Source organism: Aplysia californica, unplaced genomic scaffold, assembly GCF_000002075.1.
Source record: "Aplysia californica isolate F4 #8 unplaced genomic scaffold, AplCal3.0 scaffold00118, whole genome shotgun sequence".
Classification (NCBI taxonomy): Eukaryota; Metazoa; Mollusca; class Gastropoda; order Aplysiida; family Aplysiidae; genus Aplysia; species Aplysia californica.
Window position 1 is genome coordinate 1204586 of NW_004797388.1, and position 20148 is coordinate 1224733.

Consider the following 20148-nt stretch of genomic DNA (forward strand, 5'->3'; position numbering starts at 1 on the left):
AGAGAGGGGGGAGGGGGGGGGGCAATTTTGAGTCGAATTTTTAAAAAATAAGATAAGAGGAAGCAACTAATGATATTCATGTATCTTCAGGAATTACTTAAGTTAACAATAATGAGTGCTTCCCCTGATACATCAAGGGGTGTTGGAATGAAAAATAAAACAAGAGCACACCACCATGATTACCTCCCCTGTATATGGAAGAGCTTGCCATGAAACTAAATCAGTGCTTATCGATCTGGGAGGTACCACCCGGATGGGGACCACTATGGGTAGTGGCAAGTATTATTTATGCCTCGCTGGTAAATACATGTAGGTGGGCGGAACGAGAATTTAAGTCTCATAAAAGAGGCAAAAGTGGGCACTGGATAAATAGCTTGACAATCACTCAACTAGAATTTTTTTCAAATCACAACCTCCAAATACCTCACATAAAGAAAGGACAGCATTGTAATGAAAAGACTGCAAATGATATTAATAACCCCCCGATCTACATAATTTTTAAAAGGGTGAAGAGCCCAACTCAAGGTTAGCGAACTCAAAAAGCCAACGCTGTCACCTACAAGCTCGCACCCCTCGTATCTCATCCAAACATCTCTATGGACGCAAAGAGACAGCTTATCACCTCAATATTCATACCAACATTATGCTACCAGTGCCAGACCTGGGCCTTAAGTAAAACTCATGAAAGAAAAATCACAGCATGCGAAATTAAATGTCTCCGCAAAACCCATAACATCACAAGACGAGACTGGCAGAGAAATGAAGAAGTAAGAGGAGCAGCTATCAGCACTGAATCCAGCCTGCATTACATAGAAAGACAGAGAATAAAATGGTTTGGCCACCTGTTACTTATGTCATCTGGCCAGCCAGCCTCGAGAGCCTACAACACCAAGCACTCAGGCAATAAAGGAAGAGGAAGGCCACCCAAAAGGTGGATCGAGGGTGTCAAAGAAACCCTAAGAAAACATAATATCACAACTGAAAGAGCTGCGGAGCTGGCCTACCATAGAAAACTGCATCTCCCCTTGACGCTTAACTGTAGAAGAGGATGAAAAAGTAAAGTACATGTAAAGTAAGTAGAACAGCCTAACCCTTACTCCAAAGACACCAGTAAAAGACTATGTAAAATTGGGAGCTAAAAGCCAAATTAAATTTAACTACAAAATTGGTTTTAAAACATTTTGCAAAAAATAAATATTACATTGTGCAAAGAAGTTTTCCTATTCATCAATTACCTGGGGTCTTTTTGTACCCCTGGGGTTGTACTCTTCACATTTTAGAATACTTCTAGAGTGAAGATATCTTTGAAACTTTCAGTATTTCTCTTTGGAAAGTGGGAGCACAGAGTTCCCCACTTCGTAAGGATACGAGAGTAAAACACAACGTACGGAGAGGGCTAAAAGTATCTGTTGTGCCTTTTTTACAACTCCTTTGTGAATGTAAACATATTGCAGGAGCAAACTACAAGAAGGGTATAAAAGGCAGGTTTATTACAGATTTGTATCTAGAAGTGATCTTGAAAACAAGTTTTGGGGCTTGACTGTTCAACAAACATCGCATTGCCATTGTGGCACCCGTTCCCCCCTCCACATGCATGATGAGCTCACAACGTAGGACTTCCTGGCAAAACTGACAACTAAACAAGATAAACCAGAGGGGGATTCCTGCAGGCTTTGCGGTGTACATAAAGGAAAAAAAACCAATACTGCCCATCCCACAGACGCTGCCTCATCAAGAGCTAGGATGGTGAAGGTCATCAAGAAACTAAAGTAGGATCAGAGTAGGAGAGTTAACAATGCTACAGGCTTATTGTATCGGAACTAAACCAATCATCATTGTCCTTCCACCATGTTATACACACTAATAAAATAATGAAGATTTGCCTATTTCAGACTACAAGTTAACAAAAGGAAACTGACGTCATCACATGTAGGCAATATTCTGCATTTGGGTTAGGTTTGAGGTGAGTTAGCCCCTCCACTGCTGACCTATATTCCTCGCCCTATGTTGACCTTGTTTCCAGGAATAGCACTCAAACGGGTGACCCTTTTAAAGTGCTATTTACTCTGTGGTAAGGCATCAAATGCATAACAATGTCAATATCATTTTAAAGGGAAATGAATGAACCGCTATCATCATCAGCAAAATTTTTTTAGATAGCTAGATACGTTCATAGCATACATCGCGAGTGATCAGCCAAAGCTCGAAGCTAGACTGAGACGCTGGAACTGTGAAGAGAGAGTGACTGTCAGGGACGCTATTTCGATCATTGTTGGTCTAACTAGGGCAAACTAAAGCTTCTCTAACTCGGGAAGAAAAGATCTTTCAGAGGGAGCCTACGCACATAGGAGGGCCCGATTTATGGACGTACATCCTATGCCGAGCAGCAGTGAAGCGGTTAAAAGAGTACAATAAAATAACTGAAACTTAATGTTAGGAAAAAGTAAACTATACAGACAGAAAAAAACACAAAAGTAATAACTTCAGACGGATTCGTACTGTGATTCATGACATACTGCAAAGAGCGAAATTCATTGAACAGACTTTTTTCATGGGTCCAGTAGAGTTATTTACTTATCCAATGAGACAACAAAATTATAACCTGTTCACGTTCATCTGGCTGTGGTTAAAACAAGGTAAAAAGAAATCACTCGGTTCAATCTTCTCCTATCTTTGCATACGGGTCTAAAAGTTAGATGATCAACAGAACATAAAAGCCCATTTATAAAAGTCACCTCAAGCTGACATTCCAACCTGTTTTCTTTGATGTTAGGCTAAAGCGGGTACAAAAAAAAATAATAGTAAATAGTGAGTTACAGCATACACCTAAAACATTGAACAGTTGACATATTTTCCTCAACACCACACTTTAACGTTCGCCTGAGAAACACAATTCAAAAGACGGGGTGAGTAATTTTCAAAACTGTCCTGGAGCACGTGAAGATATCTAAACAGCCGTGGGGTGAAATCGACAAGCTTACACTGAAATATGGGGGCAGGGGGGAGTCCCTGTCTCAAAATGAGCAATTTGTAGGCTAGGTTACTGTAAATCATTTATTATAATGATGCTGTGTATGCATCCAAAGAGCAGTTTTTAACATAGGGCCCAAAGAGAAAAACTTTTTTATTACTGGATCAAGATTCTTTGAGAAAACATGTTTGTTTGGTCACTGGCCAGCAGAAATGCCAAGAGCTAAAAAAAATTTCTGCTGATAGTCGCAAGTGAACAAACTATAACAATATTTCTACCCACGAAAGCAGAAGCCATTAACTTTACAATTCTAGTTACAGAAGTGTAAAACATATTATTCATATCAGAACTACTACATTTTCATGGTCTAAATATAAACCTGACTATACAGCTGAATGTGCAAAGTTTGAATCCAACTGGAGTCCTGAACTCTTCTTTCCCTTCCCCAAAATAAAAATTCCCTTTCAGTGCCATTTTCTATGAGCAATGCCTCCTAAAAGACATTTTGTGAAAAGTTTGTTCTAAGTGTTTTATGGCACTTACAGCACAATTAGGTCATATAGGTGCTGAATATTAGAGGTGTTACAAGAGAGCAACAAACACAAAAAAGGTGGAGAGACAAGAACGATACTTGTTTGATAAGAAAGGAGCTAACCATGCCAGAGCTCCTGCCAACCACTCACTTTGTGAAAAACAAGGCACTTAACCTCAATAGAAACTGAAGAGAAACCCACCTGACCATGACATCCGAGTCGTGTTTCCTTGCCTGCAGGTACACAGTGAAGACGGCATGTGAGCGAGATGACCGCATGTTGACTGGAGTCTCTGCAACTTTGCGATTGGCTTGGCCCTGAAGCAACAACATCTGGGCAATCTCCTCATTGGCTGCCAGATGCAGGGACAACCCTCGCAAAATGCAGGAGCCCTGCGGACCTTCCACCACCGTAACCTTTACAAGAGAACAGAAAGTAGACGTTATACATATGGAATTAGAAACATAAGATGTCTAACACCTCTGGAGAGATCAATTATATTTGCAGGGAGCTAATGGAATCTTTTTTTAAATAAGTAAATCAATATAGAAATATTAGTTGTGTAAAAATCTTTGCATGCACTCATCAACATTCAAAATATGTGTGTGTGCTCCTGGTGAAGGGTATAATGCATGACACCTTTTGAGGAACTGCATTTTGTTACACTGTCTGATACAAAAATCGTTTCTGAACAACTTGCTTTTCAAATCTTAAAACAGCTTCAATACTTTGTGAGATCTACTTAATATTGTTAGGCAGGGTGAGGAAACAAAGTTTTGAGAAAAATTACTTTTAAGTTTCCCCTAGACTTTGATTGAGTGTTTCCCTAAATCATCATAATTGCCTTTCTCTCCATGGATCAGGATATAGTCCACGAACAAACACTTTCTACCTTTCCTTATCCTGGGCTAGTCACTTGATGTCACTCCACATCTTTCCACTTTTTTTTACATCCATTTCCGTGACTCTTCTTCGGGTTCCACGTGGTCTTCCCCTTGATCTTTTACCCTGTGGGTTCCAATCTAACACTTTCCTTGTTATGCAGCTGCTTGACTTCCTGAAAATGTGTCCAATCCATCGCCAACGCCTTCTTCCCACCTCATCTCTGACTGGGCTCTGTCTCGTTCTTCTTAATACTTCCTTGTTGATCCTCAGTAACTTCTTTAGACACTTGTTCAAGAAAACATGGATCCTCTTTATGCAAGTCTGAGACACGTTTGATGTCTCACATCCATACAAGACTGACTTCATTCACATTTGAGTTGAAAATCCTCAGCTTTGTTTGTTGTGAGATATTCCTGGTCTTCCAAATCCTATTTCTGGTAAACGGTGGGAGAAGGATGTCTGCAGTCACATTGGCCTCTGTTTTTAGGGCCTCAGGTGGAATTTGATCAGGACTGGCCATTTTAACTGTTGTTCAGCTTCTTAATGTCATCCATTATCTCTTGCTCTGAAGGACCATCACAGCAGATTGGTAACTCATTTCTTCCTGGAAAGATGTATGGCGGGTAACTTGGTGGCGGTCTGTTCAGGAGACTGTTGAAATGCTCTACCAACCATCTTGACTTACATTCCTTTCCAAAAATAGTATTTCCCTCTTGGTCTTTTATTGTTACTTCTGGTTCCCCATATTTTCCAGAAAGAGTCTTTGTAGTCTGGTAGCGGATTACGGATTCGCATGTTCCCTCCAGCTGCTGCTCCTTTGCCCTCTCTGCCAGCCTGTTCACGAATTCCTCCTTTTCTTAGTGATCTCTATACATCTTTAGCTCTTGTCCTGTATTGCTCCAATGCCTCAGCTTTTGCTCCCCTTGTCCCACTTGCATTTGTCTCTTCTTTTAATTGTCTTCTAAACCTAATCAAATCCAATGACCGTTGGCTTATCCATTCCCTAAGCTCCAATTTATTCTCACCTAGTATTTCTTGACATGTTGAAGTAAAGACTTCTTTGACCTTGGCCCAGTGCATCTTCACCTCCATGTCCTCCTCATCAAAATCCGCCAAGGGTTGAAATCTGTTTCTTAACTGCTTTTGAAACTTCTCTTTCTTGAGTCCATCTAAGAGACTTGACTTGGAACTTCGTTCATTTGGTTTCTGTTCTGGTTCCGTGCTTTTTTAGATGATAACGAAGCTTGAGCTTTGCTAACAGCAGATGATGATCCAATCCAATGTCTGCCCCTCTCTGTACTGTGACATCTTCCAGTGAATGCCTGAACCTACGAGAGAAACAAAAATGATCCTTCTGGTTCTCCGTCATTCCATCTGGTGATACCCAAGTAGCCTTGTGGATTCTCTTCAGGGGAAAAACAGACCCTCCATTGCTGTTGAAAGCACAGATATTTGCAAATCTTTCGCAGATCTCATTCATTTGTCCCAAGCCATGTTGTCCCATGATTTCCTCATAACCTACGATGTACTGACCAATCTTGGCATCGGCATCTCCCATTATGATGTTAACATCCTTCCTTCCTTGGTAGTTTGTCGATGACCCCCTGGAGCCGACTGTAAAAAGCATCCTTGTCTTCATCCGAAGCATCGTTTGTTAGGGCATAGATCTGAACTATGTTCACATTGATGCTCCTACTCCTTGTCCTGAACGAAGCCATGATGATCCTCTCCCCATGAGGTTCCCATACTTTAAGTGACTTCTGTGCATACTTATTCAAAATAATTCCAACTCCTTCCACATGGTGCTTGTCTTCCCTCCAAGAATACAATACTTGTTCCCCCTGAGCTGAGCTGCTTCTGTCCAGACTGTATCCAGTGGGTTTCCCTGACGCCTAGTATGTGCAGCCTGTATCTCTTCATCTCTTGTGTCACTTGAGAGCTCTTTCCTGCTTCATACATGGTGCGAACATTGCACTACGCAATCCAAAGAGACTTGTTTGACAGAGAAAGTTTCAGGTCAAACGAGTCCTTTCGGCTTTGTCCGCTGTCCTTCATTGTTCCCGCTGATTCAGAAACTCCTCCGTCTCCCAAGATGGAAAAATAATAATGCGTGTTTGTTTGTGTTTCTATAACTTTCCATTTTTACTGGGTCAGGTAGTTGGCCCTCCGTAAACTGGCACTTTTCAGGACACTAGACCTATGCACCTTTAGTCGCCTCTTATGAAACACAGTATCACGACAGGTGTATTCTTTGCTCCCCCATAGAAAAACTATGGGGCCCCCCACCTGCAAGAGCAGCTTCTCTAAATGAATATCGATTAATCAGCCAGCCATGCTGTTTGCCTCCAAAACCCTTGACAACACAGTTACTAATCAATGTACAACTTTAAGAGGTTTATTTGGCAATTAAACAGTTTGAAAGTGTCATTAAAATCATTTTCAAAGTAAATTCAGTCAAATGGAACTAGAAATTTCACAAAAATGGTTTTGCTTTACTCAAAAAGGGTGAAAAGGTACGGGTAAGTGCAGAGTCTCCCTTTCTTTCCTGTGTCAATGTATTCATGAGCACGACACACTATGAGAAAGGACACAAGCTGACCTAAAATTTGCTGTGCAGTATGAAGGTGTTTATTTTTATGAATGAGTCATAGACATTGTTGTCAATGGTAATGCTAGAAATTTCAAAGAATGGCTTTGCAGTCTTGTTTTGCTCAAGAAGTGCTTCTCAGTTGGAGCAATGCATCTTGTCCCTTTCTTCAGGCATGCACACATATTTTCTCGGACTTCATGATAATTATATCATGTAAAAAGACAAAAACAACATTAGTCACTACTTACAAAATGTAAATTAAAACAAAAACAAAGCAATTTAAACATCACCTATCGAATTGTCTGCTATATACAACACTAGGTGACACAGCACAGCCATACACAACACACTGAGCAACACAGCACAGCCATACACAACATATTGAGCAACACAGCACAGCCATACACAACACATTGAACAACACAGCACAGCCATACACAACACATTGAGCAACACAGCACAGCCATACACAACACACTGAGCAACACAGCACAGCTACACACAACACTTTGAGTGAAATCCTGCAACATTCTGTGACACTGATGCAGTACGTCCACCAGCAAGAAACAAAACTGGAGGATAATTTAATAAGCTACAGCAGCAATGTTCTTTTTGTCCATAATTTTCCTCAAATTCACTCTACGAGAATGGTGTAATTCAGCTGTGTTAGTAGATCAGAAACACTGCTAATCATACCAAGTCGATTTCTTCCATCAGCATAACAAAAATTACAGATGTTATTCCAATTCTAGTTCTGAATCCACAAAAAAAATCAGGACTTCCCAATACCTTGGCAAATGGAGCCACTGGTAAAACAGTCCTTGAAGCAGGGTTCAGGAGGTCATAGGCAAACTCCTGATATATCTCCAGGTAAGACAGATACACTGAGATGTGTTCATCCGTCCTTGACTCCAGCTGCTGGTAGATCATGCTCAAAGCTCTGAGTGGGAGAGAGAAAATTTCCAAGGTAGAGGGACAACCAATTTTTTTTAAGGCGCATACTTCCTGTTCATTATTCACATCTCAAATTCAATATCCCCTGTACTTAAAAAAAAATATTATTTTGACCGTTGTTTTCTGTGTTCAAAGCTAATATCCAGAATATCTGGCATTTTTTTCTGGGTTTCAAAGTGAATATTTTGAACAGCATTCAATTAATTATTCTTCTTCATTCAGAGCACAAAGTCCCCATTATCATGGAAGTTATTTTTTCAAAGTTAGTTCTAGAATTCGACATTGCTTCAGTTCAAAGAAATATCTAGTCTCTAATCTTGATCCTAGTCAACTAGGACCCAAGAATAAACAACATTCTGGAAATTTTAACGAAATCACAGAGATCAATAGAAACTTTATGGTACTCCAAAAAAGCATAACTGCATACAAAAAAGCATAAATAGTATACAACTTGTTGCTCTGGGCTTGACTAAAAGTGAACTACCTCTGTATACCACTGTAAGCCGATCAGTCAAACAGAATGTACCAAAACTATGTCACTATAACTTGAGTCTTTTTCAAAGATATAAAGTGGCGCTAAGAAAATCCACTGGAAAGTGCAGAGGGTTATATTAAGCTACCATTCAAAATAATCCAAGAACTTGAATTCTATCACAAACTAAGGACTATGACATATGGGAAGACAACCCTTTCCAAATCCTAATTTAAAAGAATTTGGCAACAATACTATTCTTGATATTTATTAACAAATAACTTTGAGGATATATATATATAGCAGAAAAATTTCCCAAAAAGATTAAACTGTTTCTTCTCATGGATGGACATTAATTTTCAAGCAAGTACACTACAGTAACTGACCGAATGAAATGGAATTCTATTGCCTTAGCATTGGAAACCCAGTGCCCATAAAGAATGTAACGTAACAGAAGAAAAAGATAGAAAAACTACACATACATCTTTTGTTCCTCTTTTGTGAAGCGCCATCATGGAAATGTCTAAAAGCTTTTTCTCCAAATGTATCCTTTGGATCCTCATGTCCTTTAAAGTATTGTAACTTTTCACAGAATCCTTCAATTCTACCTAAATAAAGGTCAAAGGCTCAAGAAAGATAAATCTCAAATAAGCCAAAAAGTCTGATTCTAAAATGTTCACCTTCCTATCAATTTTTCCGAATCAAACATATACTACTCACTAAACTAGAACTGAAAACTTCAAAGTATTACTCAGCTCTTCTTTAGACCAAACTTAGAATTCTTATAGTCCGTTCCATAATTCGCGAACACGTATGAAGCTAAATATCTCAGCAACAACTTGCTCCATTTTAACAAAAATTTTTGTGATAGTTATGTGCACCCATGACATTTTGAAAATTCAAATTAGGTAGCTAATTAGTGACTGGTTAATTAATTACTCTTTATCATTAGTACATCACATTTAGAGCTTACAGTATCTTTAATCCAAACACGAAAGGGTGTGTGCATTCAGGGGCGTATAAAATGTGGCAAGAGGTTAGTAGTCTAAGCATTGACCTATATGATTTATTTCGCACAATAAAATTTTTCCCACCATTTGATTTCCGGAACGTAAACTCAACACACCTCACTGTTTTCCAAAGGCAAGTCTTTGATATATTTATATCATTATTATTGGACAACCATCTTTTCAACAATCTGAGAGTAACAAATTGATTTCTTCCAAACATCTGAACAATTGCTCGTCGGACAACTTCCCTATGAAACTTCCAGTCTTCAAAGGCCGCCCTCTTTAAGCTAGGAAAGTCTGTCTCTCCATCCATTTTGTGCTGCTTTAATCCATCTTAGCAAAGTGCTTCTGTTCAAACCTAAGGCATACCGAGTTCCTCTTTGCCTCTCTAGTAAAATGGGAATACAGTTGAAGCACAACCTTTTGAAGATTGGCGAAAGTGTGTTTGAATGACTGCTTGTCTCTCATTGTGCAAACAAATCGTTGACCCAGAGCGAATTCAAGCACAAAACTTACAAGGGAACATCCAATTATTTAAATTATATTGTGAAATGACTCAAAATTCCAAAGCTAGACTACACATCATGGGCTTTTCGTGTTATAGAGGTTAAGGAGTTCGCCTCTCATTTAATACGTTCCGGTTCGAATCCGGACGGTGACTTGAAATTTTCTTCTCTAAAATATTCTCCTTTCACATCCTTTCCTGCTCTCTAACAATGTTCTGTCGTCTACTTTCGTGTCCACTTTCTGCCCCCATGCCCTCACCTCCTATGCCCCAACCTCTGGGCTCCTGACTCTTTCTGCAGCCTTTCTACTGCAACTCCTTGGCGCCTTCTTACTGCTGTCTTTCAGCTACACCCCTGATCTTATGATACGAAAGATCTACACCTAGCCTTCTCAGATAAGGGCCAAAAATATCGGAGATCCCACGTGCAAGTTGCGCAGGTTAAGATCCCTTGGCGGTCCAAAATCTATAAAAGTAGGCTTCGGCCGCCACCTGAGCAAAATTCTAAATTTCCTACAGTCATAAAAAACCTAATCAGTTTAGAGTCTCTCTCCATGCGAGCTAATGTAGTTGAGTAAACAATCCCGCGATTTGAGCAGTGAGCAGCCGAGGTTAATGGTGAGTGTTCACTCCGCTCCATGTGCCCACGTGCTGTGACGTCCTTGCGGCGGAATGCTCAGACTTAAGGATTGAGCATCATGAGTAGATTAAATATGAAAAGCTGTTGAATGTAATCAACAGAATTGTACTAATTTTCCTTCTGTTTAATCAGATGAAAGAGCTTGTCCACGGTCTTTACGACTTACTTATTTGAATAGTCTGACAGTGGCATTGTTTGTAAACTGTTCTGTATTTGTGTAATAGTGTGTATTTATGTATGCATGTATGTATTTATGTATGTATTTATGTATGTTACGTATTTATAATTATGTATTTATGTATGTATGTTTGCCATTGTAAAACAAAGTGCCCTTCTGGGACAAATAAAAGTGTAATTTATTATTATTATTATTATTATTATTATTATGTAGGGATTTGTGTACTGTAAATGGTCTAAATTTTCAACGTTTATTTCTATGAAGTGTTCAAACATTAAAAAACAAACTATAGTATATCACCTCGTAGCCAGTCCACGGGTTTTGTATTTGCATGCATTTCCTTCCACAGTGTAGGTTTTTCCCGTTCCCGTTTGCCCGTAAGCAAATATTGTGCCATTGTACCCATTCAGGAAATCTGGAGAGAAAAAAATATAAATATTCTTTAAAACCAAAGGTTTATTACTTCATCATATATAGTAACAGGAAGGTGTCAGGGAAATTAAAAGAGAATTAAGCACACCACTTACATACATCATACGTCATTCAAAAAACTACCTGAAGGTGCAAAATTGTTTTAAAAGTAATATTTCTTTTAATGTTTTTATGAAAAGGCGAAGAAAAGCAATACTAAACAGAATTGTTTGCACAAGAAAATGCAGGGGAAAAGTAATCTGTCAACAGTATAAATACAGCCGAATCTGCCATGACGGCCACCTGTATAAACAGCCACTTTCCATTCCCCCTCTTGCATTTTTTCTATATCATTTAACTGTGTAAAACAGTCACCTGTCCAACGCAGCCGCGGCCGCCTTGTTTTAGCAACCTACGGTCAAATTTACCTGCCTCAGGCATCCAGGCGTGGTCACTCATTGCCCGACACTTTGTCATAAATTTTGAATCGGCCTCACACTGTGGACGGGCCGTCATAATTCATTCACCTGTCATTATTGTTAGTCCCTCCAATGAATGTTTACCCAGGTTGACCAATGGGTAGGCTTAACAATACATTTTTAACTGCTGGTGAGGGAAGCGTGATCCGTCATAACCTCATAAGCCCCGCCCATAACTCATGCACAAATCATGAGTGAGGTGACTGGTCACTGTTTTGTTTACCTAATCTGTAACAAAGTAAAAATGGTCGTTGAGGTGAACTTGCAACAGAAGCGATGCTCGTTCTCCGAGTGGAGGTGACCCATTCGTTTGTTTTACCGTGACACTTGGTCTTCATCTTCTTACTTACATAATATTTTGTTTATTTTACCCTCACACAAAATCAGCGACAACAAGAAATCTATCCCAAAAAAACCCAACAACAACAAAAGAACACTTTTTACAACACCCACCCCCCTTTTCCAAATGAAAACAAAAACCTTTTTGAATTCTCCTTACGACAGTCTTAAGCCTTAGATCAGCCCCGGTTTGGACCTCAGAAGAGAATGATTTGTTTTCTTCATTTTGATCAGTCCTGCCCAAGACAGCCACCTGTGTTATATAGCTGCTTTTCTCCTCGACAATGGGAGGCCGTTTTTCACAGGTTTGACTGTACAACAACCACACCAAAGACACACCTCACACAACTAACGACAAATATGAAAGAATTAAATTTCCGTCTGAAAATAGTACCAGATGGTCAGTGCATCAAATCTGGATATCATGATATTTAAATATCACTGCAAGAGATTGGTGGGGGGGGGGGGAGCAACAAAACATCAGGTACTGACTTATCAAACATAATATTGTAATCTATTGTATTCCTGGCCTTTTTTCAGAGCATACAGTTAAGAAAACACGGCCACAAGTCCACACAAGTGGCAGTAAGTTAGAAATAAGCTTTGAAGAATGGTCTTCTCCTGAAAAAAAAAGAAGTATAAATACAATGTCCCTAACTTAAAGGTCAATGAACCTTTTCATCTGACGAGCCTCCACTCATTAAGAGCTAATGACAAACATGTGATTTTAATATAAAATACGAGTATGTACATAAACAAATTGTGAGTTTAGTTTTAGTAAGTGTTTTACGGCACTTGCAACACAATAAGGTCATATAAGTGCCGAAGATTACAGGTGTTACACCCACTAACCTACCACACAAATTGTGATCCCAATAAATCTGATGGTTTACTGAATAAACACTTTTGTTATCTGATACCACAACAAGCCAAGTGCTTTAGAATTTAGAGAATAAACCAACCTCACTAGAACACTAAATATGACAGAAAACTCACTTTGGATGATATTGTTGGCAACTCCATCAAAAACTTCCTCTTGAGTTGTCTCTGGTTGGAAAATGTTTGTAAAGAGGATATCATAGCTGAGGTTACTGTGTACTGCTTGTACAGGATCTAGCATAAGGAAGTCCTTGCTGTCTGGAATGTGAAGAGTGAGGACATTTTTGTTGATCTCATAGCCAGGGTACGGCTTCCTCGAGGGCTTCAGTCGAGCAAATGTCTTAATCTGTGCCATGATGGGACTGATACGATGGCTTGTCCACCAAGTTCACAGGCCGCCACACATCAGAATCATTTCTGTTGCCATCTAAATCCTGCATGTGATGAAAAAAATGAGCGACAGTAAAATCAATTTACTTCAAACACAGCACTAGGAAAGTCACAATCATTTTAAATCATTCACTCCTCTTGCAACTACAAACCAGACATTTGGTATTTATATCATGAAAAGAAGACAGCTTTTTAAAGCCAAATTGTTTAAAAGGCAATCATAACCTCTGACTACAATTGTTTTCAAAAAACGAAAACAACAAATAGAAGCATTTGGAAGTTCCAATGTCTTATTTCGGTATTTCTGCAGCATTGGACCCTACTTGTGTTGACTGCTTTACTAACTATAATTATGGTTTTTAGGGGTTATAGGGTGTGTTATTAATTAATATGATATTCAAAACAGTCGCAAATGTCCCGTTTGTGAGATATTGGTACCCCTATTGCATGTTTATCTTTATGTTGTTGTTGTTGTTGTTATTGATCCAGCTACAGCTGGGCTCTCGCCCTTCTGTCCAATGCCATGTAGTGATAAGTGCAGGTCTGCTGCAGTTGCTGTAATGTTCCATAGAGTGTGTTGTCTATGTTAGGTCTCAGAGGGAGAAGGGTAGCTCTGATGTCATTCAGGGCTGTGCAGTGGAACAGGTGATGCTCCACAGTCTCATATGCATAGTCACACAAGGGGCACATTGGGGGAAGTTCCGGTTTTATTCTGTTCAGGTGGAGTTGAGCTGTATATGTTCTGTTCGTAGGCGGAAGATCGTGGTCTGTTTCTTTCTCTGAAGGCGGTTTATATTGTCATTCCTTTTTGTTGTGGTCATATGTTTGAAAACTGCTCTGCCTGTCTTTCCCAGGGCCCATCTGTTCATCCAATCTTGTTTGTTGTTGCTTTTGATGATTTGTTTTGCAGTGTTGTATGAAGTTGGAGTGTTGGGTTGTTCCTGTCTAGATCCCCGTTTGGCAAGTGTGTCTGTCTGTCATTTCCAGGTATGTTTGAGTGTCCGGGGACCCACTGCATTACTAGGTTGATGCCACAGAATGTTATCAGATGATGGGATCCAAACAGTATGGGTCAAATCTTGGTTTAGATGATGGTCATTTTTTATGGCTTGTAATACTGATAGTGAGTCAGTGAAAATCACAATACTCTGTGCTTTTCCAGGATGAGTGTCAAAAACTGTGCGGAGATGGTACAGTGCTGTTTCAATTGCCATCATTTCTGCATCGTAGTTGCTGCATTTCTCTCCACAGGCTGCAGAGATCTCATTGGAACTTCCATCTGGGTACTGTATTAGTATTCCATATCCGGCTTTGGTTGTGCCTTTGAATGCTGAGCCGTCCGTATAGACGTGTATCCAGTCATCTGAATAGCTGTTGATTGTTTGATGTGAGGCAAGCATCAGCGTCACTGGGTCTGAAGATTTTGTACTCTTGTCTTTGAGAGATGTTGTAATGATTGGCTTTTTTAAAGAAAGGTGGGGAGGGATGTTTTGGTTGACTCTTTGGTTTCTCTTCTGTTTTGTGGTAGATGGTGGCTCTCCATTAGTTCTGTGATGTGATGCATGATTGACTTTTGTTGAATTTGTTTCTTTGGTTTTCATGTTTCTACTAATTTCCTGTTTGGGTGGTTGGGGCACATTCTTTTAGTTCTTTCATGTAGCTCCAAAACTGCTTTATCTCTGCGGATTCCCAGGGGTTCAACATTTGCAAGGATTTCGCACGCGGCGGTAGGTGTGGATCTCATGCCGCCATTTATAAAACGAAGGGCATTGTTTTGGACCTTGTCAAGGGTGTTACAAGTAGTTGTACTGCACATAGTGAGTAGGCTATTGCTGTATTCCAGGGAAGATCGGACATAACCAAGGTTTATCTTTATGAACTTGGCATACTAATACAAAAGGAAACAGCAATGTGATTGCGCGGTGAGTTACAACTTACACATCATAGATTAAGCACATGCGCTATCCAACCATTTTGAATATTAATTATTGCTCACGTGCATGCGACTTCAGACCATTTTGCATATTAATTATTGTGCATGCGCATTTCACTGCGTCTGCTGCGCTTTGCTTACATTGCCTTTTAGTTTGAAATCTTCTAGTCTTGCCGTCATTTTCACGCTGCTCCTCATCTGGGTCATGTAAAGTCTTGGATTAGTGCACATTTAACTATTTCTCCACCATATTAGGATTCTGCGAAGACAACCAGAAAAGCTGTGATTTTTTATTTTGCATGGTGTCTTGCGGGAGAAAGTTTTGTGCCCGAAGTGTAATACACAGCATGTGCACATTTCACGGGAAAATTATTTATGCCTCTGCAGGAGACATTGTGTCTTCAAAGTTTCCAACAACAAGGGTTCTTTCTTGGATCAGTGACAGTGACAGATCAGACGAGGTGCAGCGCTAGTTGTAAGAGAAAAAGGGGTTTTCAGGGCGATTTTTTTGCCTTTAAAAGTTTTAGAAATATACAGGTTCACAATAAGAGGTTATAGCCTCTATTTTCTCAAATTTAGGTTGATTTGTGGTGATTTTAACCCTGGTCCTGCAGGAGTCAAGTTTATGTTTCCATGCCTTCGTTCCGGTCCAATGTCAGTTCGGCCTGGGCTCAGCGCAAGCGCATCGAGCACCATCCGCGTCATGAGCGGGTCCAGTATTTCCGCAGCTCAAGTGTGTATGCATCAGTCTGCTTGAGTCTGTGTGCGTTTGTGGCCTACTTCCAGAACCGTCTGTGTTGGTTCACAACCGAGGCATAGTCCTACGTCTCATTCAAAACACACCAAGTTGGTAGCTTTAGATGTTCGTCCAATGAAATTAAAACAAATTGACCCATTCAGACATTGAGGTGTTTGAAAGGATAGCGAGGAAACAAGACTTCCGTTTTTTCAAATGAGCTTGATTTTATATAAAATGATATTACCTGATAAAAATAAGCTTATTTGATAGTTTTGAATTATTGTGCAGGTTAAAAGAACAATTTGAGAGCAAAACATTAGGAAATTAACGTATATTACTCCCTTTCAAACCCCAGATCATTCAAAACAATAACAGCGTCAAAAAAGGTTATTCGAATTGGCGTAACTACTCTTAATGTCTTATCAGCTTATGAGATAGGTTTATTCATCATGTGTTCGTAACATTTTATAAATAGAAAGCTAAGAGCGTTTTTTTCATCATCGATGAACACACCCCGTCGGTACTGGCTTCCAGTTAACTCGTCACACAGTGAAGTCGTCACATACCTCCGGTGATCTCGTCACAGTTATCTAATCACATACCCGAACTTGTGAAAAACGTGTGGCGAGTTCACATCGGCAGGCAAACCCACACATGTCAACCTTTAGTTTTAATAATATTTTTAAAATACAAAACCAGAGCTTATATTCAATCAAAATCTACACATGGCAAACTTTATGTTTCAACATGTTAAAGAGAAATGTACAATTTTGGGGTGCAATATTAGATCTAAAACCTGTTAAAAATGTGCAACATGTCCTTACTGTATGCAATAAAAATATCTTGCCCACCAACGCCTAACGTTGCTGACCATTGTTTACAAGGGAGGGGTTGACGAGTTTACTGTTATTTGGATACTTTTTCTCGGTGAACTCGTAACGCGTTTTTCAGCTGTGTCAACTTCACTGTGTGACGAGTTCACTGGTTCCCTCGGTATTCACGGCGAAAACATACATGTATTTTCAGTGCCACTCGCTGTTCACCAACAGTAAACGCTGAGTGACCCCGGCGGCCCGCCCGGGACGTCCGACGTAACAGGGTGCTGATAAGATTTGCATCTCAGCACAAGACGCAGAGCAAGAGTTGCTTGTCAAATTCCTTAATATCACACCAAAAACATAAGGCTATGATAAGAAAATCACTATTTTATAAATAAAACGGGATGTGAGATGGGTCCAATAGACATGAAGCTACACCTAGCACACCTCTGTGATTGGCCCAAGTATAGATGACGTATGTCCCCCATCTATTTTAGTCGTCTTCCGGGGCTTCCCTCACCAGTTGGCTAGATCTCACTGTGGCGGGCCCTGGGTGTGTGCACGCGAGTGTGTGTGGGCCTGTGTGTGTGTGCGCACGCTTGTGCGTGTGTGTACAACTTTGAGGAGAAGGTAAATTTATGGAACGAGAATTGCTGAAATTGTTAATAAAGATTTATAACACAAATTAATATGCGACTAAACGTAGAATGGCGCATCTTCCTGATTGGCTGCTAATTTTAGTAACGTGATGTCACCACTTCCTGGGATACTCACAGACTATTTTTATAAGGCGGTGGAGGTACCAAAGAACGTGTATACAAGATACAGTAGAGAATCTTGGGAGGTACCGCACGGAATGACATGTTGGGTCAGTGGCTTGATGTATTATCCGTATCGATGCGTTTCGCACAGTAAAAATTCACACTTGCGGCTAACTGCAGCCCATCAGCCAAGCTCAACTGATTGGTTACAAGGTTTCTGGTGTATGTTAATAACATCAGAATTCCGGTAGTGATGCTTGAAATTGAAACACGGCAAAGACAATAAAGAGTGAAAAAAATTTCCTTAAAAACGCCGGAAGATTACCGGTTACCTATACAGTCAAACCTGCCTTAACGGAAACCTGTATAAAACGGAAACCTGTCTTAACGGAATCTCCCCGCTCCCCCCCTTGATATATTCCTCTTTAATTACCTGTATAAAACGGGAACCTGTCCAACGTGGAAACAAAAAGGAAAATCCGCTCTCTTCCGAGGATTTCACCTGTCTAAGACGGAAAATGCTTTCCCCGCTCAGCCCTGATTTCAAACAAAACTAGCAAGTTTGGTTCCGTCGGCTCTAAACTTAACGCCATGGCCATGCCCCTGGGCGAGGAAGGGGAGTACGGGTGCAATTTGGGGGTAGATGTTACCCCATCATGTGAGCCCTGAGCGATGCAGATGGTCAGGGTGGTGTGGGAGTGAAATCTCACGAGTGCCCATGAGAGTGCTCGAGTAGCGAGCCACTGCGGAAACTTTCGTGGGTAGCCAGAAGCCAGAAGCCAGAGGTGTGAAATTAGTTTGACCAATGCCTGTCGCCCTGATCGTACACCAGCCAAGAAAAGAGTTCTTCGAATCGTTGTTACATGATGGCAATGAGGGGTGGCATTGCATTGGTTGACTGTGCTTGTTACACCGATGAGTGGGGCTAAGGGTGGAAGCAAAGGAAATGTTCAAACGTTTCTGTTCTTAATAGGTCACAAACAGTGGTCCTATGAAAGGCAAGCACTGGAGGTAATTGGATAAGTAAGACTGGCGCATGTCATTATCAGACAGGATAGCAGTTGAGGTGTGAACTTTTGACATCCCCCCCCCCCCCCTCATCTCCTCCTAAATTTCCCTGTCTAAGACGGAAAATGTCAAAGACGGAATTTTTTTCTGGCTCCCTTGCGATTCCGTCTTACACAGGTTCAACTGTATTTTGATGTAGTCATGTGATCGGAGGGGTATCCCGGTCTGACGTCATACAAGATGGCCGCCTCATCTAATAATAGTTCGCGTCATTGTAAGTTTAGTTGCATGTCAAATGAATACAAAAAACAAAAACGGCAAGATCTAGTCAACTGGACTGGCGAGGGAACCCAAGAATCTCAGGGGAAACCCCGGAAGACGACAAAAATAGATGGCGAAAATACGTCATCTAATCTAGAACTATATTTGGGCCAATCACAGAGAATGTGTGCTAGGTGCTCGCTGTACATAGCTTCATGTATCCAACACTGTCAAATTGCCTTATCTTGTGTTTATATCATCAATCATAACTGCACAAAATATCTTCTCAGTAATGATAATACTGAAAGACGAACGGCAGAGACAAAGAAATCAAGGATAACAGATGGTTACAACCACCAACATAGTCTGAGCAGTATGTGTCCAAGAAGACATCCAAGACCATCATGTCAAAGACTGGAAAAAAATAATAGGAATGTATACAGACCCGGAAACTGGGAACATAATCACAAAGTATACAGACCCGGTAAGGGAAATCTTTTGTGATTTCGGAAAGTTTCAGAGCCCTCTTGGCTCAGGGTAGACCATAGAGGTTTACACTATTAGGTTTAAAAAGGAGATTCTATGAGGTAGACCTAGGTTCTTCTAAGTCAATGGCCTAGGTCTAGTTTCGAGGCCTAGATCTAAATGAAGATTGTGGTATGTCTTTTCGATGAACGATTGTTCCTCCACCGTTTTGGAGTTGGGGGAATCAATAAATATATATATAACAATTTGAAGAAAAGAACAACGTCATATATATATTTCAATTGACGAGCAGTCACCCTCTCTCTCTCTCTCTCTCTCTCTCTCCCTCTCTCTTTCTCTCTCTCCTCTGTGTATCCCTCGCCTTCTCTTTCTCTTTGTTTGTCTCTGTCTTTCTTTCTCCATCACCTACTTTCCCACTCTATTTTTCTCTTGTTCCCTCCTACCCCTGTCAGCTGGGGCATGTCTCACACACTAGAGCTGGGTCGCGAGCGCGAGAATGAAACTGAATCGCCACTCTTGCCTGCGGAACGCGATTCACGATTCACTTCAGCGGAACACGGAACAGTATCGCCATTCGCCAAACGATTCCCGATTCACTCCCCTGTTGCTGTCACCACCTTGAGGCTTGTAAAACCTACTGCTGCGTAACGAGTCACGAGTGCAAGAACGGAACGGAACACTTAGTATGGCTCCCCTTATTTTACAAAAGATGGTATAGTCCAACCCCCCTATTAAAACAAAATGAACGGGGTCCAACCAATAGACAGAAGGAATTTTGGCGCTTTTTCGGTAGTTCCCACCCCGCAATTGTTATTCACGGGGCTGGATTGTACTTTACCGGACCACCCGTCTCGGCCCGTGATTACTACGCACGCCTAGCCTAACTACGCACTCATAGTACTCTGC

General features: G+C 40.6%; 1 protein-coding gene across 1 annotated transcript in view; it reads right to left on the reverse strand.

The window, feature by feature from the left end:
• Positions 1–20148, reverse strand: part of LOC101846643 (kinesin heavy chain) — a 72706-nt gene that overhangs the window by 51389 nt on the left and 1169 nt on the right. Inside the window, exons 2-5 of the mRNA XM_005095983.2 lie at positions 12964–13280; positions 11039–11153; positions 7769–7919; positions 3706–3920 (exon numbers count right to left, since the gene is read on the reverse strand). Coding sequence (XP_005096040.1) covers positions 3706–3920; positions 7769–7919; positions 11039–11153; positions 12964–13201 — 719 coding nt within the window. The 5' untranslated portion in view covers positions 13202–13280. The remainder of the gene's footprint in view (positions 1–3705; positions 3921–7768; positions 7920–11038; positions 11154–12963; positions 13281–20148) is intronic.